General features: G+C 45.8%; 1 protein-coding gene across 8 annotated transcripts in view; it reads left to right on the plus strand.

Annotated features, from left to right (window-relative positions):
- The window catches only part of LOC115467294 (clathrin coat assembly protein AP180-like), a 330,594-nt gene that overhangs the window by 285,598 nt on the left and 17,528 nt on the right, over positions 1 to 27,468 (plus strand). For 7 of the 8 annotated variants that reach the window (XM_030199139.1, XM_030199144.1, XM_030199145.1 and 4 more), the window contains 5 exons: positions 8,801 to 8,935; positions 12,421 to 12,451; positions 20,647 to 20,758; positions 26,052 to 26,132; positions 26,211 to 26,315. In XM_030199139.1, coding sequence (XP_030054999.1) covers positions 8,801 to 8,935; positions 12,421 to 12,451; positions 20,647 to 20,758; positions 26,052 to 26,132; positions 26,211 to 26,315 — 464 coding nt within the window. The remainder of the gene's footprint in view (positions 1 to 8,800; positions 8,936 to 12,420; positions 12,452 to 20,646; positions 20,759 to 26,051; positions 26,133 to 26,210; positions 26,316 to 27,468) is intronic. The other variant, XM_030199143.1, reaches the window with a different exon arrangement.

The raw sequence follows: 27,468 nt of genomic DNA on the forward strand, positions 1-27,468 counted from the left end.
AAATTTTATGTACGGAAAACCGTCAGCAAATATGGGAAGACAATGCCAGACGCATGTGCACAAGGTTTCGCAGTAAGCATGGCTTTGGTGGGCTTGTCCAAACAAAAATGGAAAGTGTCAACACACATCAGTGCTTGTTTTCTGACCCTAAAAATGAGCTTTGCAAAAATTGTTTGCACACCATTTTTGCAAGGCTGTCATATTTAAGCAGAGATGAACCAACACCGATGCATGCTTTCACTTTCAGTTTTGTTCCGACACGCACACATTTGTTACTTTCCCGTCCCTCTAAGGACTGAGTTGACATGAGCAGAAATTTTTCTTCACTAACAAAGAGCGTAATTGACGTGAACAAAAATTTTCCATTGCATTACCTTGTGACTACTTCTTTACAGGTAAACACACACTCGCAGGAAGGTTGAAAAGAATTCCATGAGCCATGCTCTGCAGTGGCGTAGCTATGAGTGGGCCTGGGTGGGCACAGGCCCACCCTGAATGGACCACCAAAAATGTTCAGTGGCAGCTACCCTTGCTCTCCTCTCTCCCACCCCTGGATCTGGCATTCTCCTCCTGTGGCCCGGCAACTCCCTCTCCATCTCTGAAGTACCTCAGCATCTTTGCCAGAACAACAGTGACACACCTCAGCTGCCTGCATCAGCCCTGCTGGCTTTCCTCACTGATGTCACTTCCTGTTTCTTGGACATGGCAGAGGGAAGCCTGAGAGGCCAGCGCAAGCAACGGTGATGCTTTACTCCTGCACCAGCAAAGATGCTGAGGTAGCTTGGAAGAGGGGGGCTAATCTCTATGCTGATGACACCCAACTGTATCTCTCCACACCAGACATCACCGCGGAGACCCAGGCAAAGGTATCGGCCTGCTTATCCGACATTGCTGCCTGGATGTCCAACCGCCACCTGAAACTGAACATGTCCAAGACCGAGCTTATCGTCTTTCCACCAAAACCCACTTCTCCTCTTCCTCCACTTTCTATCTCAGTTGATAACACCCTCATCCTCCCCGTCTCATCTGCCCGCAACCTCGGAGTCATCTTTGACTCCTCTCTCTCCTTCTCTGCGCATATCCAGCAGATAGCCAAGACCTGTCGCTTCTTCCTCTTTAACATCAGCAAAATTCGCCCTTTCCTCTCTGAACACACCACCCGAACTCTCGTCCACGCTCTCATTACCTCTCGCCTGGACTACTGCAACTTACTCCTCACCGGCCTCCCACTTAGCCATCTATCCCCCCTTCAATCTGTTCAGAACTCTGCTGCACGTCTCATATTCCGCCAGAACCGATATACTCATATCACCCCTCTCCTCAAGTCACTTCACTGGCTTCCGATCAGATACCGCATTCAATTCAAGCTTCTCCTTCTTACCTACAAATGCACTCAGTCTGCTGCCCCTCACTATCTTTCTACCCTCATCTCCCCTTACGTTCCCGCCCGTAACCTCCGTTCACAGGATAAATCCCTCCTCTCAGTACCCTTCTCCACCACCGCCAACTCCAGGCTCCGCTCATTCTGCCTCGCCTCACCCTATGCTTGGAACAACCTTCCTGAGCCCTTACGCCAAGCCCCCCTCCCTGCCCGTCTTCAAGTCTTTGCTTAAAGCCCACCTCTTCAATGCTGCGTTCGGCACCTAACCCTTACCGTTCGTGAAATCCAGACTGCCCCAATTTGACTGCCCCTATCGGACCGACCGTTCACTTGTCTATTAGATTGTAAGCTCTTTGAGCAGGGACTGTCTCTCTTTGTTAAATTGTACAGCGCTGCGTAACCCTAGTAGCGCTCTAGAAATGTTAAGTAGTAGTAGTAATCTTGGATCCGGAGTCTAAGAAGAGGGAGAGAGATCTAGGACAAAGGGGAGAGGGAGTTTTGCAAAGCCCACCCATCCTAACTCTGGGTTCACCTAAAATGATAGGTCTGGCTACGCCACTGATGCTCTGTATACTTCCCCTTTTTTTTTCTACCAGCTGCTTCCCCCAATACCTGGGCTACTGATGGTATTATGCACCCTGAGGTTACTGGCAACCATAAAATTTACCTATCAGTGTTTTTGGTAGGTTGCCGAATGGCCACCAGGCTTCAGCTCTGCTAGCCTTTAGTTTGCTGTTGAGTTAACCAAACATTCCAGGAATTATGTGCCAAAATCAAAATAATGCTCCATTAAACAGAATAGTATATGCAGGTACAGAATTTTAACACTTGACTCTGTCAGCCCTTGCTCTTCAGTCCAGCGTCTTCCTGTTTGCCACCTGAACAGTGATGGTCAGCAGCACTGTAACAGCAATCCCGAGGTTGCTGGCACCCATCAATGTTTTTGGTAGGTTGCCGAATGGCCACCAGGCTTCAGCTCTGCTAGCCTTTAGCTTGCTGCTGTTAACCAAACATTAGATACATCATCCCCATTTGTCCAGGGAGGCTATATAAACTCGGACAGTAAGTTGCAGTCTGGGGAGCAATGAGCTGACCTAGCCATAACAGATTGAAAGAATGCTTAGTAGACAGACAAGGACAGGAAACGGTGTCAGTGTTCGTAGATTGCTTGTATTTTTAAACTGAAGCATCATTTAAAATTGTCAACTGGGGAACCTCGGCGGTGATGCAGGTTGACGGGGATTTGGGTTTGGCAAGGTTCTTCTCTAGCTTATTTATTTATTGCATTTGTACCCCGCATTTTCCCACCTATTTGCAGGCTCAATGTGGCTTACATAGTACCGTCAAAGGCGTTCGCCCAGTCGGTGGATAACAAATACAAAGTTGTATAGTGATCGTATGAGATAAGTGGAGGGTCGGAATGGATGAAGATCGCGTGTTGTCCTGTTCGATCATAGTCATGCTGTGTTGGTAGGTGAAGAGGGTTACGTGGGGTCATTGGGGTTGGCCTTTTGAAGAGGTTGGTTTTTAGTGATTTCCTGAAGTTCAAGTGGTCGTGGATTGTTTTCATAGCTTTTGGGAGCCCATTCCATAGTTGTGCGCTTATGTAAGAGAAGCCTGCTGCATAGCTTACTTTTGCCAGGTTTTTTTGTTTTGCAGACATTCCTTAATTGCCAACTAAATGGCTTTCTTGTATTTCTTTACTTAATCCTTAAAGATGTACGGGTTAGTGATGGGCTTATGTTTACACAAATTCCATTGGAGATGCCGAGACTTTTGGTTTAAGTCCCTTGTCAGCAAGGGGAATTTTCTAGCAGGTCTAATTTGAGGCTTGAAAGGGGCTATGCTGTACAGCTTCAGAAAACTGTTGGATCAGAAGATCAGTTCTTTCCAAGGTGACTGTTTTGGGTGTCTAAAGCAGCTTGCTACAGTTGTCACTGGTGGTGATAGACATATTTTGGCAGGTTGCTTGGAATCCAGAACTTGGAAGATTTTATCAGTAGTTGACACTCTATCCCTCACCAGATAATGGGTCTGGCCATGAGGCAGGGTCGCCATTACTTTGCTGCAGTCAAGGTTGACGCTGGCTTCATTCAACAGAGGATTCTTTACTCAAAGCTTTATGTCCCCCGGGTTACAAGGTCCTTCATCAAACTAGAGCTAAACGGAGAGGGAGTGGAATCATCATCATTCATAAAGCCGCCTTCAACGTCAAATTATACTGAACTCTTTTGATCTTGAGATTAATTTCAAATAAAGTGATCCTGTGTTGTTGAAGCCCACATGCTTTGTTCTCTTCTATCGTCTTCCAGGAAGCTAGTCTGCCTCGGAAAGCTGTTTTACTGAATTCCTCTCAAATATTTGTTTTGAGTTTGCTAATGTTTTATTAATAGGTGATATTAATTTGCATCTTGATAACCTTAGGGATGTTAAGATAAAGAGCTTACTTGATTTTCTCATCTCCTGGGCCACATTCCCAATCCTCCCAGGATGCTGGGCTTGAAGGAGCTTTGGTCTTTCCCATATGGCAATACTTATGTACTTATATTATGGATGACTTGAAACGTGACTGGCTGGGGTGCCTCCAGGACTGGGTTTGGGAACGTAATGGAGGGAATAGTTGGTACTCGGCTTATGAATCACCATTCCTCTTTCTTCCTCTTGCGTAAATCCCAGTCAGGCTTTAGGCCTTGTTATAGTACCGAGGAAGTCTTGAGCACCTTAATATCAGATTTTAGGAAAGCAATCGGTCCAAGCTTTAAGGTTTTAGTGATGCAGTTCGATATGTCATGTTCCTTTGACCTTGTTGATCATGAGTTGCTTTTAGGCCTGTTGGACCAATTCAGACTGTGTGGGAAGGTTCACCAATGATTCCGCTGCTTCCTAAAATCTAGATCGTATCAGGTGAAGTTGTCAGGTTCTCTCTCACCATCCTGGTTTCCCGACTACGGGGTGTCACAGGGCTCACTGCTATCTCCAATCTTGTTCCAATGTTATGATGGCTCTGTTAGGTGAAAGACTGGAGGCAGCTGGGTTCTGCATTATGCGGATGATGTCGCAATCTATATCCCTTTCAAGACTGGTGTTCCAGAAATTGTCCCTAAGATTAGATGTGGTCTCGATTTGTTTGAATCCTTGGCTTCCAAATTTAAATTTAAGTTAAAAAGAGATGACTAACATTTCTTGTGGTAATCAACCCCTTCGACCGTACGTATATAATAATTTTACCATTGACAATGTGTCCTACCTCCTAGACAATACGCTTAGGACACTGGGTGTATTAATCGACAGTCATCTCACGTTCGAGCCGCAGGTTTCCTCGGTAGTGAAAATATCCTTCAGGTCTCTTTGGAAACGGGGGAAAATCAGATCATATTTCTCACCTGACATCTTTAGTTCAATCCTTGGTTTTAACTTGGTTCGATTACTATAATTTTATCTGTGCTTAATGTAAGGAGGGTGTCCTAAAACGGCTGCAAACAGCCCAAAATACAGCAGCTAGGCCTGTCCTCAAGGTATCATGTTTTGATAGAGCCACTGGCTGCCCATTAAAGCAAGAATTATTTTTAAATTGTGTTTTCTTTCAAATATTATATGGCATGACACCGGATTACATGTAGCCCTTATAACTATTCCCTATGCAATATAACCTGGTTCCAGGGACTACCTTAGACTTCATATTCCAGATTGAGCGCGTTATAAGTCGGTTCACTCTGCAGATTTTAGATGCCAAGGAGGGGCATAATCGAACGCGAACACCTATCTCCATGGGCGTCTGTCTAAAAACGAGTACGTGAAGAGGCGGGACAGACGTATTTTCGAAAAAATGGACGTTTTTCAGCTGGGCGTGCGTTTTGGTTTTTTTTTTGCGATAATGGAAACTAAAAACGCCCAGCTCAAAAATGTCCTAATCCGAGCCATTTGGTCATGGGAGGGGCCACGATTCGTAGTACACTCGTCCCCCTGACATGCCAGGACACAACTGGACACCCTAGAGGTCAGTGCGGTGGACTTCAGACAACGCTCCCACATGCATAGCTCCCTTACCACGGGTGCTGAACACCCAACCCCCCTCCCCCAAAACCCACTACCCACAAATGTACAACACTACCATAGCTCTTAGGGGTGAAGGGGGCACCTACATGTGGGTACAGTGGGTTTTGGAGACCTCCCATTTACCAGCACAAGTGTTACAGGTAGGGGGGATGGGCCTGGGTCCACCTGGCTGAAGTGCACTGCGGTACCCACTAAAAGTGCTCCAGGGACCTGCATACACGCAGGCCTCTAGGACTTGTTGCTGCTATATAACATTGGCACACCAGTTGACACCTGAAGACTAATCTCTCCGAAAACGTCCTTTATTGGAATAAGCACGGTTACTCACAGTTAACTCCAGATCAGAGATTGTGCCCCACTGGCAATGAGTCTCCCTGGTACTGAGATTAGCAGTAGGTCAGAGCTGGCAGAATGGTGTACAATGCCCTCTTTCAGCCACATTCAAGGTAAGAACTAAGTTCTGTAACATGGCTAACACGTGAAAGGGATCTAAAACTGGCTTACAAAAATGGCCACTACCTCATGGACTACCGGAAACAAAACAGGGCACACTCTGACCCAGTAAGCAGGGGGAAAAGCACCATGGGAGTAGAGCCTACCAACTACCAACATCGTGGGCATTTGCCACAAGCTAGTGGAATCACGGAGCCCAATACCCTACACCCAGCACAATGCGTGACTCTGCAGTGCGCATAACAGAAAAGGTGTCACTCGCCCGAGAGCCACATCAGAACCAGGGAAAGACTGTCACAGGATAGAACACATTCTGCTGTCATGGAGGTGGGTACGGCATTTGAGGCTGGCATAGAGACTGGAAAAAAAGTGTTTAAAGTGGGGGTTTTTTGGTGGGAGGGGGTTAGTGACCACTGGGGGAGTCCGGGGAGGTCATCCCCGATTCCCTCCAGTGGTCATCTGGTCAGTTGGGGCACTTTTTTGGGACTTGTTCGTGAAAAAAGTGACCCAAAATCGCAGTAAAACGCCTTTTTTTTTTTTTCGATTATCAGCTAAAGACGCCCATCTCTCCTTGGCCGATAACCACGCCCCAGTTCCGCCTTCACCACTCCTCCGACACGCCCCCGTCAACTTTACCCGTTTCCGCGACGGATTGCAGTTGGAAACGCCCAAAATCGGCTTTCGATTATACCGATTTGGGCGCCCACAGGAGAAAGACGCCCATCTCCCGATTTGGGTCGCAATATAGGCGTTTTTCTCTTTCGATTATAAGCAGGAAGGTGTGCTAAGTGGTATTACTCACTGCCAATGGCAATCAGGGGTCAGCCTGATTACTTGGTATTTCACCAAAGACTGAAAACGTTCCTCTTTGAGAGGTTTCTACCCATTGATGGAATGTGTTAGATTGTAACTGGCCATCAATGGTTTATTATTTAGTTCTTATTACATAGTAACTTAGTAGATGACGGCAGAAAAAGACCTGCATGGTCCATCCAGACTGCCCAAGACAAACTCATGTGTGTACCTTACCTTGATTTGCACCTGTCTCTCCCAGGGCCCAGACTGTACAAGTCTGCCCAGCAGTTTTTCCCGTCTCCCAACCACCTGTCCCGCCTCCCATCACCGGCTCTGGCACAGACCATACAAGTCTGCCCTCCCCTATTCTCACCTCCGAACCACCAACCCCTCTTCCCCCCACCTGCTCCGCCACCCAATTTCAGCTAAGCTTCTGAGGATCCATTCCTTCTGCACAGGATTCCTTTATGCACATCCCACGCATGTTTGAATTCCGTTACTGTTTTCATCTCCACCACCTCCCGCGGGAGGGCATTCCAAGCGTCCACCACCCTCTCCATGAAGAAATACTTCCTGACATCTTTCCCGAGTCTGCCCCCCTTCAATCTCATTTCATGTCTTCTCGTTCTACCGCCTTCCCATCTCCGGAAAAGATTCGTCTTATTTGTGCTACTCCGCTGTTCCTTGATATTTTGTTGATGGTATTATAAAGCTTGTACGTTTTTGTAAGCCACATTGAACTCGGGTATGTTCGGCATAGTATAAATAAATAAGTCAGGGGAGCGACTATGTAGGGCTTTTTTTGAGGGGGTACTTGGGGGTACTGAGTACCGGCACCTTTTCCATTGTCTGCTAAAACTGACCCATGGTCCCCAAGTTTTAATGAAAGAGCTCAGGCTCTACACACCAATTCTCCCTTGTCATAGATTCTGTGACTGGTTGCAGGGGGCCTGGCTATTGTAGGGTGGGTCCTTCAGTGATCACCCCACCCCTGAAGAGTGGCCTGGTATTTGAGTGCCGGCACATTGTTTTGCTAGAAAAAACGCATTGGTACTATGACTAGCTAGCTTAAGCTCAGGCCATTCATATTTTGTTGCAAGTTATTTGCTATGCTTTACTATTACTACTACTACTGGTAATCAATTTCTATAGTGCTAATAGTCGTACACAGCACTATACACATGATATGCAGGTACTTCTCTGTCCCTAGAGGGCTAATAGTCTTTTTTTTTTGTATCTGGGGCAACAGAGGGTCAAGTGACTTGCTCAAGGTCACAAGGAGCTGCAGTGGGAATTGAACCCAAGTTGCCAGGATCAAAGCCTGCTGCATTAACCATTAGGCCACTCCTCCTTTCATGCATGTGACCTTTGCGTAGAAGTTTGTTCTCACCCTCCCCTGCTTAAAAAATTAGATATAGAGAGATAGATTACTATCTACCTATCTGTATTTATATAGATAGATATCTATCGTTTAGATAACTAATCCTATTGGAATAAATATATTAGCCATGCATATTGTTGGAGGAAATGTGTCTACCAGCCTATAAATGTTGTCTTATGGTGTCCTCTGTCTCGTAGCCCACTTCCCTCTCCATTCTGAGACCTTCTCTTCTTTTACTTGCACCAGAGGTGAATCTGGGGCAGTGGGTTCTAGGGGTAGTGACGCCATCTAGTGGTAAACTTCCATAAAGTTTCATGGCTTTGGAAGAAGGTTTTGATTCACTGTTTTTTCATCTTGGACAAGGTCTTAAATTAGATACTTATCTCAACAATCTGACCTTAGATAGCAGTAGTTTATAATTAGGACTTTGTGTCTGCTTTTCAGATTAGGTTACAAAGGATTGACGAGATCTCTGAAGAACAATTTTGGTGGTAACAACTCCTTATAACGTTACATAGGTTCAGATGCATTGCAAATAGTAAATACTCTCTTTGTACCTTTAAAAGGATGAATATTTGTAAGAAGGGAGAAGCTTTTCTGTTCCTTTCTTTGCCAGTACTGGAAGTTTACATTAAGCTGAATTAATTTGAGTTTAAACTGTATGCAATTAGTACAGTATTGTCAAAAGAGTCCTAAACCATGTGGATTTTTTTTTTCAGTGTTTGATGGTTTAGGTGATCTTCTCATGCCAACTATGATGCCCTCATGTCAATCTATGCCTACTTCAGCCCCAATGTCCGCAGCTGTTCCTTCAGCAAGCAGAGTGCTTGGAAGTGACCTTGATTCTTCTCTTGCAAATTTAGTAGGCAGTAAGTAATAATTATAAGAACTGCTGATCCTAATATAGTAATTTCGTAAGTTACTTATTACATTTAAGGAGATTAGGGAACAATTTGACTATTCTTTGGTGGTTTCATTTCTTTTTTTTTTTCTTGTTGGCCTTTCCCAAGTTCTTCCTTACACAGTTGCTTATTTATTTGATAAGACACTACGATGCTCATTTTCAAAGCAGATGGGATACCTCAAAATTCCCTTTAAAAAATCCATCTGTGAAAAAGAGTCCAGATCACAATTTTGGAAAGTCAGAGTTTGAACGTTTCACACTGCAGTTTGTCCAAATAGCAAGGGAGCAGGACTAGGATGTGCCCAAAAGTGGGATGTCCAACAGTGATTGCTCTAAAAAGAATGTTTTTATCAAGACCTGTTTCAGTCCAGTCTAGGGTTACCATATTTTGCCCCCAAAATGGAGGACACATGCCCTGCCCCACCACACCCGCCCCCTGCCACACCACACCCGCCCCCGCCACACCCTCATCCCGCCCCCTGCCACACCCTCGCTCCACCCCCGTTGCATTTCCCCCTCCCCCCATCACATACCCCGTCGCCCCCCCTCCCCGTCACCCCCCTCCACTTAACCTTACTACTGCCCTGATGGTCTAGTGACCTCTTCAGGGCAGGAAAGAGCCCCCTCTTTCCTGCCCGGAGCGCTGCCCTGCATGCATCCTTGCTGTTGCTGATCCTCGGCGCCGAGTCAAAATGGCCGCCGAGAGTTGAAGTCTCGCGAGGTCACTTCAACTCTCGGCGGCCATTTTGAATCGGCGCCAAGGATCAGCAACAGGGAGGATGCATGCAGGGTAGCGCTCCGGGCAGGAAAGAGGGGGCTCTTTCCTGCCCCGAAGGCAGAAGAGGTCACTAGACCACCAGGGCACTAGTAAGTAAGGGGATGGGAGGCTAGCAATCTGCCCGTTTGTCCAGATTTCTGGACAAACGGGCGGATTGGGAAAACCATCCCGGTTGCCCGGACATGCCCTCAAAAAGAGGACATGTCCGAGTAAATCCGGACATATGGTAACCCTAGTCCTGTCCAAATGACAAAAAAAGTGCTTTGACTGAGCAGCTGGCCACTGAAGGAATTAAGGCATGAATGATCCCTCTTTAGTCCCCCCCCCCCCCCCCCCCCCCCCCGAAAGTGAAACTGGAAAGAAAAACTGGGCTCCGTCAGCTGCAGGTATTATGGCATCTTGAAAAACTTGAAAAAAAAAGTAGCAAGCAGCTCAGAGTAGCTTAGTGTAGAGAATGACAGGGGGACAAAATTTGTCCCCGTCCCCGCAGGGCCTGTCTCCATCCCCGCTCTGTCCCCATGGGCTCTGACCTTATCTGCAGAAGCCTCAAACAATTATGATTTTATATTTAAATCTTTTTATTAAAGTATAAAAAGGAACAATATGCTGTGCAACTGTTGTGTATAAATTACAAATAGAAAACAATAATAACAGCGAGAAGTTATAATAATCTTCCTCACCCACCACCCTCTACCCTTCCAACCTCAACAATAGCTGACTTCTGCTACCCCAAGGAATCCTAACCCACCCTGTTAAAATGTCCAGGGGTGCAAAGTACAACCCGTTCTGTATGCCCTAGAGGGGAGAAATGTACCCTATGAAGCACTGTTATGATTTTTTAATCTGTGGATGAATAAGAAGTCATCAACAATCTCAGGATTCAGTCTAGCTTTCCTCTCTTCCACAGTCCTTCCTGCAATAGAAGATGTCTTCTTAGAAGATGTGCTGGTAGCAGGATGTACAAGATCCCCCATGCAAATTTTGCTAGTTGTAACCAGTATGTTTGCTTGCTTTTCCAAAAAAATCAAAATATCATTGTCTGCATCACTCAAACATAAATAACAGTCCAGTTCATTAGCAGGCTTCAGAGTAGACAACGACACAGGGATAAAGTCTGCCCCCGTCCTTGGAGGCTCTGTCTCTGCCCCGTCTCCATGGAATCTGTCCCCACCTTGTCCCCACAAGCTCTGTCCCCGTCCCCATCCCCATGGTTACTGCGGGTCCCCATCCCCGTGTCATTCTCTAGCCTAGTGCAGTAGACTGTAAACCAAGGGACATGGGTTCAAACCCCACTGTAACTCTTGAAATTTTTTCTGGGGCTTCCTCCAGGAACAGAGAAATATTTACCGTACCTAAAGATATGACACTTGAAGGCTATTGAAGTGGTGTACAGTCAGGTACAGGAGGCATTTTTCTTTTCCTGGAAGGATCACATTTACAAAAAAAAAGTTAATGGGATTTGAAACTGTGTCCTTTGTTTTACAGTTCACTGCACTAACCACTAGGCTGCTCCTGTGTTCTACCAGGACATCTCTGTAGCCATTTTCATAAGAAAGCTGCCAAACAGATGACCCTGTGCTTTGTGTGTTCCCCCACCCCCCGCGTTTATAATTTAAATTTTTCAGTTTGTAAAATAGTTGTTCATGATAGACATCGCCAGCGTAAGGACGTCCTTCTCATGTACCTTGTTTCCCCGAAAATAGGACCTACCGGGGTTTTCCTGCAAATTTAAAATATAAGACATCCCCCCAAAAGTAAGACCTACCAAACTTTTTTTTTTTTTTAAGCAGGGCCTCCGAGAGCCACCCAAGGTCGCCCCCCCACCCTCCATCGCTTCCGGAGCTAACCTGAAGCTCCTTTCACCTTCGCAAGTTCGGATTCGAAGCAGCAGGGCAGACCTTGCCTGACGTAACATAACGTCAGACGAGGGCGGGACACGGAAGGAAGGAGAGGTCTGCTCTGCTGCTTCGAATCCGAACTTGTGAAGGTGAAAGGAGCTTCAGGTTAGTTCCAGGAGCGATGGAGGGGAGGCCCGGTGACCTCGGGTGAGGGGGGGGGCGACCGATGTTTCCCAGAAAATAAGACATCCCTCCGAAAATAAGACCTAGCGCGTTTTGGGGAGGAAAAATAAATATAAGAGTGTCTTATTTTCGGGGAAACACGGTATTCTTGAACAGGAAATCTGGATGTCTTTCCTGTTCAAAAATTGCTGTGAGAGATGGACTGATTTATTTATTTATTTTGTTTGTTTGTTTGGGGGTTTTTTATTTTTTTATTTTTGGTGGTTTTTTGTTTTTCTTTTTTTTTTTTTTTTTTTTTTTTGATGTTGTGAGCAAGACATCCCAATTCTGACTTTCGAAAATGCCCCTCCATGGCAACATTTTATAAGGGGGGAGGGGGGAAGCTGCTTCTGTGAGTGGGTAGTCTTAAGTCTGCTTCAGACTTGCCTGTCCTCTTCAGATAATAGGATGTGGTGTTTAGTTAAAATTTTAAGATATGTTTCACGCACACTATCAGTTCAATTATTGGCAGTGAACTGCATTCAGAGAAAAAAAAAGTCATTTCCTATTCTTTAATCATAAGACTTCTGTTTAGCAAACAAAATTAATTTGTGCTAAGTAAAAGTACTTGAAACATTCATTCTTGAATTTCTTACTTTATTCATTTTCCAGGTCTTGGAATATCTTCTACTACAGTAAAAAAGTAAGCATTGGAAACACTTTTAACATTAATGGAAAATATAAGAAAACAATTGAATTTAATTTACTGTTTTACATTTGACATTTAAAAACCTAAGGTAACATGAGGTTCTTGTTTCCAGAAATTCAGTTCATATCATTCTCCAACTTATTGATCCTTTTGGAGTTCTACTAGCTAACAAGCTATCAGCGTAAACTTTGTCAAGGTTATGAACCTGGAGATGCAGTATATCCTTCTTGAAGAAAGTTTATTGAATAAAGGTAACCCGACACAACCACGTTTCAGCAGTTGCCTACGTCAGGGGCATATAATTTCTAAAAATAAATATACCACTAAATAATTGTAAATAATTGTAAAAACATGTCTGTAATAAAAATAGATTATAACATGTAATTAATAAATATCTGTGTTAAAATTTGTTTAAAAAAAATACATAAAAAGCCATTTTCAATTCTGGTCGCCGCATCTCAAGAAAGATATAGTAGAATTGGAAAAGGTGCAGCGAAGGGCGACTAAAATGATAGCGGGGATGGGACGACTTCCCTATGAAGAAAGACTAAGGAGGCTAGGGCTATTCAGCTTGGAGAAGAGACGGCTGAGGGGAGACATGATAGAGGTATATAAAATAATGAGTGGAGTGGAACAGGTGGATGTGAAGCGTCTGTTCACGCTTTCCAAAAATACTAGGACTAGGGGGCATGCGATGAAACTACAGTGTAGCAAATTTAAAACAAATCGGAGAAAATCTTTCTTCACCCAACACGTAATTAAACTCTGGAATTCGTTGCCGGAGAACGTGGTGAAGGCAGTTAGCTTGGCAGAGTTTAAAAAGGGGTTAGACGGTTTCCTAAAGGACAAGTTCATAAACTACTACTAAACAGACTTGGAAAAATCCAAAATCCCAGGAATAACATGTATAGAATGCTTGTACGTTTGGGAAGCTTGCCAGGTGCCCTTGGCCTGGATTGGCTGCTGTCGTGGACAAGATACTGGGCTCGATGGACCCTTGGTCTTTTCCCAGTATGGCATTACTTATGTACTTATGTATGTACTGGTGAACAAATAGCAAAGGACTAGCCATACTGGATTTATTTTTATTTTTTTTTTGTTACATTTGTACCCCGCACTTTCCCGCTCATGGAAAGTGCCTCAATGCGGCTTACATATTGTATACAGGTACTTATTTGTACCTGGGGCAATGGAGGGTTAAGTGACTTGCCCAGAGTCACAAGGAGCTGCCTGTGCCTGAAGTGGGAATCAAACTCAGTTCCTCAGTTCCCCAGGACCTAAGTCCACCATCCTAACCACTAGGCCACTCCTCCACCAATGGTCCATCTAGCCCAGTATCCTGCTTCCAGCAGTGGCCAATCCATTTCACAAGTATCTGGCAATATTCCATGCTACCAATCCCAGGGCATTGGCTTCCCCATGTTTATCTCAATAGCAGACTATGGACTTTCCTCCAGGAATTTGTCCAAACCTTTTTTTAAACCCCGGTAGACTAACCACTGTTAATACATCCTCCAGCAATAGGTTCCAGAGCTTAACTATTCATAGAGTGAAAAAAAAAATTCTTCTTCTTTGTTTTAAAAAACAAGGCAAAAATAAATAAGGCAACTGCCAAAATATGGCTGTGTGGGGTTACCATTATTGAATAAACGTCTGCCATACTGGTCGTCGACTGTCATTGTTTTTCTTCTGTCTTGGCAACTGATTTGTTCTCTTTTGCCTCTCCTTTAGACGACCCTTCTTGAAGGAATGTACTTGGAAGATAGTGTTCAGAGCAGGGGCGTATCTGCGTGGGGCCACAGGGGCCTGGGCCCCCGCAGATTTCGCCCTGGACCCCCCTACTGCCGCCGTGGGTACCTTTGCTGGCGGGGGACCCCAACCCCCACCAGCCGAGGTCCGCTTCCTCCTGCCGCTGCAAGGTTTTTTAAGTTCATCGGGATTCGTCCTCCGTCACTCTGTGCTGCTGTTCAAAGAAGCTGCTAGCTGAATGCAGTTTCGGACTGAGTCTGACGTCACTGCTGCACGTTGTACGTGCAGGACGTCAGACTCATGTACAAAGTGCAGCAGCGACGTCAGACTCAGTCCGAAACTGCATTCAGCTAGCAGCTTCTTTGAACAGCAGCACAGAGTGACGGAGGACGAATCCCGATGCACTTAAAAAACCTTGCAGCGGCAGGAGGAAGCGGACCTCGGCTGGTGGGGGTTGGGGTCCCCCACCAGCAAAGGTACCCACGGCGGCGGGGGGGGGGGGTCGGAAATGGCGGCGGCGGGGGGGGGGGGGTATAATGTGCCCCCTCACTCTGGCTTTGGCCCCCGCTACCGCCGACTTTCAGATACGCCCCTGGTTCAGAGTGGCTTCTTTGGATGAATGTGTGTTTCCTTAAAGCTTGCTTGTTTCCCAATGTGCATAATTTGAGTCATTTTTATGACTTTGTCCTGTCTTTAAGGACAGATTGACTAGGCCATATGGTGTTTATCTGCTTTCATTTTTCTATGTTTCTGTGACCTTTGAGCGAGGTATGATGATAAATTGAGAGGAAACATGTCCAGGGACATATTTTAAGTTGGGAGAGGGAAGCATATATGTGTAGATGGCATTTTCAAATCTGTGGATGTACATTTCCAGTGAAAAATCTATCCAGAGACCAGGGCCACCGAGAGACTGAGCCAGGCCCGGGAAAGGGCTCCCCCCCCCCCCCCCGGATCGCCGCCATACCCCCGGATCGCTGTTGCTGCCACAACTGCAATATAAATACCTTGCCTGGCAGGAATCCGGAGGCCCGGCCAGCGGAAGAGGTCTTCCCCTCGCTTCCCCTCCTTAGGAAGGAAATCGTGTGCAAATGAGCTAACAGCGAGCAGCTCATTTGCATGCAGTTTCCTTCATGCATGCCCGTTCCTTTCCGGATCGGTAAGGGAAGGGCTTTATCCATTCATTTAGTGGGACCAGTGCAGTACGAATGCTGGCTCCTCCCATGACCAAATGGCTTGGATTTGGTCGTTTCTGAGATGGGCGTCCTCGGTTTCAATTATCGCCAAAAGCCGGGGACGACCATCTCGAAGGTTGACCTAAATTTCATGATTTGGGCGTCCCCGACCATATTATCGAAACGAAAGATGGATGTCCATCTTGTTTCAATAATACGGGTTGCCCCGCCCCTTTACGGGGCCATCCTTAGAGATGGGCGCCTCCATTTGATTATCCCCCCCCCTCTCTGTCACCTGCAAACCTTAATGCTATATAACTCTGTATTTCTCATTCCGGAAATGGCGATCGCCATTACGGAAAGTGTAAGCCACATTGAACCTGCAAATAGGTGGAAAAATCTGGGATACATATGCAACAAACAAAAAAATAAATAAATAAACTGTCCCTGGGTGAATCTCTTCATAAAGGTGGTTAATGCAAATAAATAGTATGTAAATATGAGTGGTATGTCAAGTCAGAGCGTGCAATGACATGAAAAGACATTTGAGTAGAGCTTAAATTAGGATCTAACAGATTTTTTTTTGAACCAAAGCAGCTACAGACGAGAAGAGTCTGTTAAGATTAATGGGTGCTTTGATTATATTATCTTAGAATGACGATTTGTTCAGTGGTATTGATTTTATTAAATTTATTAATAGACAAGGCTCAAAACCCCAGGGTGATTTGCAACGGTAAAATAAGTAACAGTTTTAATTGTACATCGCACCCCTCTCCCTCTTTTTATTATAGTTGTGAAATCCCATTTCCTGTTTAATACTTTTTCATCCATTTTGATACAGAAAGTGAAAGTGCCTTGGTGCTTTGTAGCTTTTACTACATGAGACGTGGGGTAAGGAATATTGTAGATGAAAATATTCGAGTTATTCCCCAAGTTTTCCACGTCATCACTGTGACCCCTGACGCAGGTGCTAGTCACCGAAACACGGCCCGTGTCGGGTCAAGGCTCATTCATTAAAGAACTTTGTTCCATTTTAAAGGCCCGTGGTGCTGTTTTTTTGTTTGCTGTTTAATACTAAAACATAATTCTAAATTTAGAAAGTTCCAGTCAGCTTTAGTCCAGACATGCCGGAGTAAACAGCCATGTTTTAAGTAAATTATGGAACTGAAGATAGGTCTTACAGAGTGTCAGCCGTTCCTCCCGGCCGCGTAATTGTCTCTCTCACTTATCCGTGCTGTCCGCTTCCGACTCCACACTCGTCCGTGCAGTTCACTCTCACTGCCACACAGTTCTGCTAGTCAGTCTTTTAAACAAAGTTCAGCTAGTCAGACTTTAAACACAGTTCTGCTAGCCAGGCTTCAAACACAGTTCGGCTAGCCAGGCTTCCCCCACCCCCCGCCCTCTTCAGCAAGGCCTCAAAACAGTTCAACTTAGCTAGGCTTTTTACCCAGCATAGCTTAGCCAGGCTTTTAAAGATCCACCACTCTCACTTGTCAACACTTTACCTCTTGACAACCACTCGCCGGATCTCTCCTGACGATCATTCCTTTCTTGATACTTTTGGACTCCTCTAGAAGTCACTCTTCTTCTCCAGCCACTTCCTCTCCCACCTCCATTTCCTCTTCCACCCCTTCTCCTCGTACCTGCTCCAACTCCTCCCATTCCATCCCCTCATTCTCCACTCCTCCCTCAGGTGTTCCACCCTCTCCTCAGCTGATTCCATCTCCCAATCAGCCCCCTCTCCTTTCCTCTCCTGCGGCTCAGGTACTCGTTTGTCCTCATCTCTCCTATTCTTCCAGGCAGTCTGAAATCTGTGTTCTCTACGCTCCTGCCTCCTCCCCTCCCGCAATGCATTCTGGGATCTGTAGTTTTTCCAATCTGGCTTTTCTCTCTTCCCCCCTGCATTCTGGGCTCTGTGGCTTCTCTGATTCTCACAAGAGACAAATATAATCGAGTAACAAATTCCATTAAGTGGCACAACAGCTGAAAGGCTTCCTTGGTGTCCTCTTTCATTGGACCTCTGACAGATTGGGAATTACCAACAAGGCCGTGCTCATTGAGTGCGGCTGACCAACTAGTACGTACAGTTTCATGTCCCAGCCCATTCAAAACCTTAAAGATGAACACTAATAATTTTAACTCTACTCCCGTAGGTAACCAGTGCAATGTTTTAATACTATGGGAAGGTGACATTTTGCTGACAGTATTTTGACCAGTTTTGGTTTTGTTTATTTGTTGCATTCGTATCCTTTTCCCACCTATTTGCAGGCTCAATGTGGCTTACATTGTACCGGAGAGGCGTTCTCAGGCTCCGGTGTGCACAAATACAAAATGATATTGTGGTGAGAGAGGTTCTCGTGGAACAGTCTTATTGGGGTATCATAAGGCGGAAGGGTTGTGTAATGACCAACGCGTACTTAGGTTTTCATGTGTTACAGAGTTTGAGCATTTAAGTTGGATCGGTAGGGTATGCCTTTTTTTTTTTTTTTTGTACCCCGCACTTTCCCACTCATGGCAGGCTCAACGCGGCAGGCAATAGAGGGTTAAGTGACTTGCCCAGAGTCACAAGGAGCTGCCTGTGCCTGAAGTGGGAATCGAACTCAGTTCCTCAGTTCCCCAGGACCAAAGTCCACCACCCTAACCACTAGGCCACTCCTCCACTGTTGCTACTATTTGCTACATGGAATGTTGCTATTCCACTAGAAGTCGGCCCTTGCAGATCACCAATGTGGCCGCGCAGGCTTCTACATGGAATGTTGCTAGTGGAATATCCATGTAGAATCTCCAATAGTAGCAACATTCCATGTAGAATCTCAAAGAGTAGCAACATTCCATGTAGAATCTCCAATAGTATCTATATTATTTTTGTTACATTTGTACCCTGCGCTTTACCACTCATGGCAGGCTCAATGCGGCTTACATGGGGCAATGGAGGGTTAAGTGACTTGCCCAGAGTCACAAGGAGCTGCCTGTGCCGGGAATCAAACTCAGTTCCTCAGTTCCCCAGGACCAAAGTCCACCACCCTAACCACTAGGCCACTCCTCCACTTTTGAAATAAGTTGGTTTTTAGTGATTTCCGGAAGTGTAAAGGGCCATATGATGTTTTCACAGCTTTCGGTAGTGCGTTCCACAATTGTGTGCTTATATAGAAGAAACTGGATGCGTAAGTTGATTTGTATTTAAGTCCTTTGCATCTTGGGTAGTGGAGATTTAGATATGTCCATGATGATTCGGATATGTTTCTGGTTGGTAGGTCTATGAGGTCTATCATGTAGCTGGAGACTTCTCTGAAGATTATTTTATGGACTAGGGTGCAGATTTTGAAGGCGATGCATTCTTTGATAGGGAGCCAGTGTAGTTTTTCACGGAGGGGTTTTGCGCTTTCAAATCGTGTTTTTCCAAATATAATGCGGGCTGCCGTGTTTTGAGCAGTCTGAAGTTTCTTTAGGATCTCTTCTTTGCATCCCGCATAAATTCCATTACAGTAGTCGACGTGACTTGGTACCATTGATTGTATCAGATTGTGAAATGTTTCCCTCTTGGGGCCATATTAACTAAAGTATGTTCCCACCCCCAGCATGCACCATTTCCGGTGCTTCAAAAATATGGAAAAATTATGTTCTTACCTGATAATTTCCTTTCCTTTAATCATACCAGACCAGTCCAGACTAATGGATTATGTCCATCTACCAGCAGAAGGAGAGAGAGAAAATAGTTCCAAGTAAACCACCCCTTAAGGGTATCTTGCAGCCTGGAATGTTCAGTATTTCGAATAGGCAAGCAATGGTGCCCTGAAGTCTAGAAGAAAATACAGTTAATACCAAACAGGTAAACTCTTGAGAGCCAATATGCAGAACCTCACTGTTCCTGCTCGGCCGAAGGCAACTGCAACCTCTCCTTACAGTAAAGTAAGCAGGAGGGGAATGGTGCATACCAAGCTTGCCCAAGCACATAGAGATCTACCCCTGAATCCAGGGAAAGAACTCCGTAGTCCCAAGTAACAGGAGTCGTACAGAGTTGGCACAACAAGTGGCAGGAGATTGAATAGAGAAGGTGAAGTAGGCAGTGCTGTAGGACATCCCACCGTATTGAAGCATCATGGAACAGCCAGGGATACCTGAAGGAAACAACATTCTGACAGACTAGCCAGGAAGGGCATCTGGACTGGTCTGGTATGATTAAAGGAAAGAAAAATATCAGGTAAGAACATAATCTTTCCTTCCTTGTCATCTATACCAGACCAGACTAATGCAAAGCAGTTTCCCAAAGAGGGCAGGAGAAAAGAAGAATGCAAAAGGTTGAAAAATCAGCAAAGCTACACACACAGCAAAAACTGATCAGCAGAAAAGGATTTGAATATCCGAACCACCAGGCTGCCAAAATGGAACAGAGTTAGACACTAGAAAAGGAACTGAAGCCATAGGACATAAAACAAACGTCCTGAGGAAAAGAAAAACTACGTACCACTGTCCCGAGAGTAGCAAAAGAAGCAGCAAAGATACTCATGCCAAAGTACACCCCCCCCCCCCCCCCCTTGGAAGGAAGGCAAAAGGGCAGCAGCATACCAAGGAGCAACCGTAGAAAGAGAGTACTCCTAAACCAGCTCGCTCTGGACTTAGGGATGAAAGAACAGAGCCAAGAGAACAAAAGCAGAGAAAAAGAAAGAGAGTCGAGAGCCACACTGCGGAGAAAAGACCCCCAAGGTGCCAAGAAGCCACAAAAGCAGCAAAGATGAATTCAAACTCCAGTAATGGAGAAGCTTCTCGCCAGCCACCAAGAGGCTAAGGCAAGAAAAGGTGCCACAGGAATGGTAGGTAACAAGAGACAAGGCAGCCTTGTCTAGCAATCTAAACTGCGGTATGCCACAGCTGCCAAGAAGTTACTGTATCCAACCCGCAGAGAAGAGCTGCACAATCTGTCCACCATCCACTAGGAGACAGAGAAAATACTGAACATTCCAGGCTGCACGATACCCTTACGGGACAGTTTACTTGGAACTATTTCCTTCCGCTGATAGATGGACACAACCCATTAGTCTGGACTGGTCTGGTATAGATGACAAGGAATTTTCTATTTTTGTGGCGCTGGTGCTTATCCAGCTGTAATCGCTGCCCGGTTACAATGGGGTTAGCATGGTGGATATCCTGAAAACCTAAATGGCTTGGGGAGAGGGGCTGTATGTTATAGATGAATACAATAAAGCATGCAGGCTGTTAGTCAGTTGTCATATTTAACCAAATCTTGTCTCTGCCTTATTTCCTTAGGGGAGACCTTCAATGGAATGCTGGAGAAAAGAAATTAACTGGGGGAGCTAACTGGCAGCCAAAAGTTGCACCAGCCACATGGGCTTCTGGTGTTACACCAACTGGGCAAATGGTATTAAGCATTTGATATTTTCATATTTTGACTGACAAATTTCCTGCTTACTTTGATAGAGTTATTTCATATTACATTTTTGTTTGTGTTTTGAGAGAGCCTCTGACACGTTTGCTTAGGTTTTTTTGTTTTGTTTTTTTGTGGTTTTGCTTTTATTTTTTTGTTTTTGGGGGTTTTTTTTGTATCTGTTATGTTTTTACTGTTGAGCCTACTGGATAGGAGATGAAGTTTTAATCAGTTGTATTAACTAAATGCTATTTTCTGAATGTTAGCACAACTGATAAATTTTTCACAGAAATATTAAGGTGCGTAGGGAATTATAGAAATAATTGAAACAAGGTGGTGATGTCTGTTGAAATAATTGGTGATATATTAAAAAAAAATTCACAATCTACAAGGTGGAAACCATGCTGCTATTACATAGTATGGAGGAGTAGCCTAGTGGTTATCACATCAGTCTTGACATGCAGAGGTGGCCGGTTCAAATCCCACTGCTGCTCCTTGTGATCTTGGGCAACTCACTTACCCCTCCATTGCCTCAGGTACAAACTTACGCCTATGTTTACTAAGGTGTGCTATAGGCGCGTTTGCATTTTTAACACGCGTAAATGCTTTACGCGCATTAAATGCTAACGTGCCGATAGAAATGTATATCCACTTTATACAGTATCAATATTATACTTAATAGAGGGGGTTTCTCATAAACAGTCTTTTATTACCCAGCTCCAAATGCTCCAATATCCTCACAAAAATCTTAAAGGGTACTGAGTATTGGATCAATCAGATAACCAAGTCACCACCATCCAGGCTATATGAGCCAGGCATTTTCTTATGGTGGGCACGTATTCGTCATTGATCCACAGTTTTTAATATTCAAACTTTCACCCATTCATTTAAATCTTCAATATTCTCTCTTATGATAAAAAAATGCACTTAGCTTAGCTGAATGTTAACTGTTTCATCTTTCTTTTTTTCTTTTTTCTTTCTTATATGGATGAATCATCTCGGAGACATCGTTTAATCATTTAAATGAATGGGTGAAAGTTTGAATATTAAAAACTGTGGATCGGTGACGAATACGTGCCCACCATAAGAAAATGCCTGGCTCATATAGCCTGAATGGTGGTGACTTGGTTATCTGAGGGATCCAATACTCAGTACCCTTTAAGAATTTTGTGAGGATATTGGAGCATTTGGAGCTGGGTAATAAAAGATTGTTCATAGAAATGTATAGGCACGTTAGCGTTTAATGCGCCTAACGCAGCTTACTAAACATACCCTTAAGATTGTGAGCCTCCAGGGACAGAGAAATACCCAGTGTACCCAAATGTAACTCACCTTGAGCTACTACTGAAAAAGGTGTGAGCAAATCCTAAATAAAAAAAAAAATACGAATCAGTGGCGTAGCCACAGGTGGGCTCGGGTGGGCCAGGGCCCACCCATTTATGGCTCAGGCCCACCCAACAGTAGCACATGTTTAGTGGTAACTGGTAGGAATCCCAAGCTCTGCCAGCTGAAGATTTCCTCCTGATGGTAACGAAAACGCTACTCTCCACGACACCTGTGCATGCTCAGTTTTCAGTGCATGCCTGCTGCCAAGGTGGAAAGAAGCGTTTTCCCACCTGCTGAGAGAATTTTTTTTTTGGAGGGGGTGGGGGGGGGGGGAGAACACTTAGTGCCCACCCAATTCTTGCCCAGGCCCACCCAAAATCTGTTGTCTGGCTACGCCCCTGATACTAATAACCCCCCCTAGGTGGTATTAATATGAGATTGAAATCATTGGCGAGACTATTGTGTCCAATTCTGGAGGCTGTTTTTATAACTGCCAAATTAACTTTAGCCAAAAAAAACTTTTATTGGAACAAAAAATAATGGAGAGTACTATTAAATCTCAAGAATTTTTTTCTATTATTTAACAAGATGTTGGGAAGGAAAAAAAACTTGGAACTTCCAGTGCAGTGTTTTCTTCTGATCTGCTAGGAGAAACATTTTGTCTCTTTATGCTTCGTCCTTCCCCTACAACAGCACAAAATCCTGGAATGTCCTGCCTGGACAGCTTAAGGAACTCGTTGACCATCAGCAGTTCAAGAAATCCTTAAAGACCTTCTTGCCACAGCCTATTCCCCTGGCACCTCCTGTGTTTAACCACGCCCATTTGTTGGCTCTTCACCCCTTGTCCTTTGCCCGTGTTATCCTGTGTACCTTCCCCTCCTGTCAGTCTGTTTCTGTGCCATCTGTTTAATGAAATGTATACTCTTGTCTTAATGTAAGCCACATTGCGCCCGCTTATGTGGGAAAATGTGGGGTACAAATGCACCAAAATAAATAATGAAGGAACTCCGTAGTAGTTTTTTTTAGGTAAGAGTTCAAGTGAAATCAGTCCTAAGGGATAAAAATCTGTGCTTGAGATGAACAGATCAGGATACCATTGACAAAGCTTTTTACTTTGTTTCAACCTTGTCCTATAAAATAATTCTCACCTCCAACGTTCTAATGTGCCTGGGACCGTGGCTCCCTCGAAGGTGGTCTGCTAGGCAGTTTAGAATGCACGGACGTCAGTGATGTCACTGACAGCTGATTCCAAGGCAAGGGGAGGAGTAGGGAAACACGCAGAGCGTGTTTCCCTACTCCTCCCCCTGCCTGGGAAACAGCTGTCAGTGCCCCCCCTCGGCGCAACACCCAAGCCCCTCCGCCCCGGTGCAGCACCCAAGCCCGTACCCCCCCCCCCTCGACGCATCACCCAAGACCCTCCCCCCGGCGCATCACCAAAGCCCCTACCCCCACCCCCCCCCCCCCCCCCGCCCCCTCTCGGGCACATCAACTCCCTCGCCACCCGCAGCCACCAATACTAACGCTATCCGGCCGCTGCTGCTTCTCCTGTGGAGCAGCAGCGGCCGGTACAAAAAGAAAGAAGCCAAAAAAAGATTTTTAACCTGAAACATGGCTCCGTAGACAGCCATCTAGCATTGGCTGTCGTCACTGCAGCCGGTCCTCCTCTTCTCTCCACGTTACTGCCCCTGCAGGAAGACCCCGGAGGAGCACAGCGACGTCAGAGGGGAGAGGAGGAGCGGCTGCAGAGATGACGGCCAATGCCAGATGGCTGTCTACGGAGCCACATTTCAGGTTTAAAATCTTTTTTTGGCTTTTTTCTTTTTGTACCGGCCGTTGCTGCTCAACAGGTAATCCCCCCCCCTGCAGCGTCCTTCCTGTCTCCCCTGCCCCCCCTGCAGCCACCCATCTGGTCTCAGGACCCCCTCCCCACCAACCCTCCTCTGCCCCTGCAGCCACGCATGTGCAGCGGCCCTCCTCTCTCTCCCCTGCCCCCCCTGCAGCCACCCAAGTCCAGCGACCCTCCTCTCCCCTGCCCCCCTGCAGCCACCCGTGTCCAACGACCCTCCTCTCCTTTCTCCTTGCCCCCCCCTGCAGCCACCCATGTCCAGCGACCCTCCCCTCCCCCCTCAGTGCATCACCCAAACCCCTACCCCCCCCCCCAGCGCATCACCCAAGCCCCTCCCCCCCCCCCCCCTCGGGCACATCAACCCTCCTCTCCCCTCTGACGTCGCTGCGCTCCTCCGGGGTCTTCCTGCAGGGGCAGTGACGTGGAGGGGAGAGGAGGAGTGGCTGCAGTGACAACAGCCAATGCCAGATGGCTGTCTACGGAGCTGCGTTTCAGGTTAAAAAATCTTTTTTTGGCTTTTTTCTTTTTGTACCGGCCGCTGCTGCTCCACAGGAGAAGCAGCAGCAGCCAGACAGCGTTAGTATTGGCGGCTGCGGGTGGCAAGGGAGTTGATGTGCCCGGGGGGGGGGGGGGTAGGGGCTTTGGTGATGCACCAGGGGGGAGGGTCTTGGGTGATGCGTCGAGGGGGGGAGGGTAGGGGCTTGGGTGCTGCACCGCGGCGGAGGGGCTTGGATGTTGCGCCGAGGGGGGGGCACCGCGTGTTTCCCTACTCCTCCCCCTGCCTGGCTCGCAGTTTTGCAGGGCAGGGGCTTGGGTGTTGCGCCAAGGGGGGGGGCACTGACAGCTGTTTCCCAGGCAGGGGGAGGAGTATGGAAACACGCTCTGCATGTTTCCCTACTCCTCCCCTTGCCTTGGAATCAGCTGTCAGTGACATCACTGACGTCAGTGCATTCTAAACTGCCTAGCAGACCACCTCCGAGGGAGCCACGGTCCCAGGCACATTAGAACGTTGGAGGTGAGAATTATTATATAGGATTATAGACTGACTTTTAATGAGCAACTGTCTTGTTACTTATGTTTTCTGGTCTCGGTTTCTTTTTTTTATAGGTGACCTGGAATCACTATTAACTGTAAGTGCCTAACCCCCCTCCCTCCTTTACAAAGCCGCACAGCAATGGCGACACAGCCCAGTCACTTTGAACGGGCTGTGTCGGCATTACTGCACTGGCAGCCACTAGCATGGCTTTGTAAAAGGGGGGGGGGGGTAAGTCAATGGTTCCCAAACCTGTCCTAGGGGAACCCTTAGCCAGTCAGGTTTCCAGGTTATCTACGCTGAATATTCATTTAATTGTTGATATCTTGAAAATCTGGCTGGCCAGGGGTCCCCCCAGGACAAGAGTGGAGGAGTGGCCTAGTGGTTAGAGCACCGGTCTTGCAATCCAGAGGTGGCTGGTTCAAATCCTGCTGTTGCTCCTTGTGATCTTGGGCAAGTCACTTAACCCTCCATTGCCTCAGGTACAAACTTGGATTGTGAGCCCTCCTGGGACAGAGACATATCCAAAGTACCTGAATGTAACTCACTTTGAGCTGCTACTGAAAAAGGTGTGAGCAAACTCTAAATAAATAAAGATTCTAGAATTCTAAAGAATAACAAGATTCCATGCAGAATTTCAAAGTGTAGCAGAACCCCAAAGAGTAACAAGATTCTTTGGGGTGGAGGAGTGGCCTAGTGGTTAGAGCACCAGTCTTGCAATCCAGAGGTGGCCAGTTCAAATCCCACTGCTGCTCCTTGTGACCTTGGACAAGTCACTTAACTCTCCATTGCCTCAGGTACAAACTTAGATTTGTACCTGGGACAGAGAAATATCCAGAGTACCTGAATGTAACTCACCTTGAGCTACTACTGAAAAAGGTGTGAGCAAAATCTAAATAAATAAGTTTGGAGACCAATTACCTGTTGATGATTCTTTCCCTGTAAATTTACCTAGTTTGCTTTTCAGCACATAACGTTTCCTAATTCCTGGGTACCATCCATTTCACTCTCAAAAAAGTTTTTGTAGTATTTTATTTCAAATAACATCTGATCCTGTTAACTTTTTTTTTTTCTAATTATAGCCAGGGGCTGTTCCTCCCGCAAGTTCGTCCTCTGTAGCAGCTACGCCTCCTGGTGCACAGACTGTTTCAGGATTTGGAATGGTGAGTGACACCCTCCACTAAAGATTTTCTTGACTTATCTTGGCTCTCTGTTCTTATGATTTTTCTTAAATTATTCAGCCTTCGGCTGGGACAGGTGCGCCTATGATGCCAGCGCAGTCAATGATGTATGGTCAGCCTATGATGAGGCCACCCTTTGGAGCTTCACCTGTATCAAGTACACCAGTAAGTTTTGATGTACTTGAATAACTTTTTAAAAAGTTGCAAAGAAGTGTATTCTAATTGGAGTGTACTTTTTCTGTAATTGTTTGCAAAATGAAGTATGTTATGTGCAGTACACTTTCTCACAGTAATGATAACGGTATGGTGTAGATCTTCAGCCGTTTTGAGCATCGCCTAGATTGCACTCCTCTGAGTTTTTCTTTTCTCCTTCTCTACTCCCTGTTCCAACTCGCTCTCGAGCAGCATGCCAAACAGGACGTTCTGATCTTGGCTTTCCACACACCAAACAAAACCTCCAGAAGGTTCCTTGGATTGTAGAATTGCAGACCTCCCTTGGCCTTTTCTTTCAGTGGTTCCTTGAATCCCATGACTTGCGTTCTGTCCACTAATGTTTCCTCTACACTGATGAACTGAGTCAGTCTTGATGTGTTTTCCATAATAGACCTCATAAAAAACGTAGTTGAAAGTGAATTTGCTGACGAATTTGGGCATGGAAGAACGGATGCCTGATAGAGCTACAGCTGAAGTTGGTACTTTCTTGACTTGAAGAACCTCTCTGCTTTGATCAAGTAAACTTTATACTCTTAGAAATAACTGTGCCTAACTTGAATTATCTGTTTCACAGACGTTGAAACCTAGAAGGTTCCTTTATTGCATGAGGGACTCAAATAACTGATGCCATACAGTGGTGGAAATAAGTATTTGATCCCTTGCTGATTTTGTAAGTTTGCCCACTGACAAAGACATGAGCAGCCCATAATTGAAGGGTAGGTTATTGGTAACAGTGAGAGATAGCACATCACAAATTAAATCCGGAAAATCACATTGTGGAAAGTATATGAATTTATTTGCATTCTGCAGAGGGAAATAAGTATTTAATCCCTCTGGCAAACAAGACCTAATACTTGGTGGCAAAACCCTTGTTGGCAAGCACAGCGGTCAGACGTCTTCTGTAGTTGATGATGAGGTTTGCACACATGTCAGGAGGAATTTTGGTCCACTCCTCTTTGCAGATCATCTCTAAATAATTAAGAGTTCTGGGCTGTCGCTTGGCAACTCGCAGCTTCAGCTCCCTCCATAAGTTTTCAATAGGATTAAGGTCTGGTGACTGGCTAGGCCACTCCATGACCCTAATGTGCTTCTTCCTGAGCCACTC

Source organism: Microcaecilia unicolor, chromosome 3 (assembly GCF_901765095.1).
Source record: "Microcaecilia unicolor chromosome 3, aMicUni1.1, whole genome shotgun sequence".
Taxonomy (NCBI): Eukaryota; Metazoa; Chordata; class Amphibia; order Gymnophiona; family Siphonopidae; genus Microcaecilia; species Microcaecilia unicolor.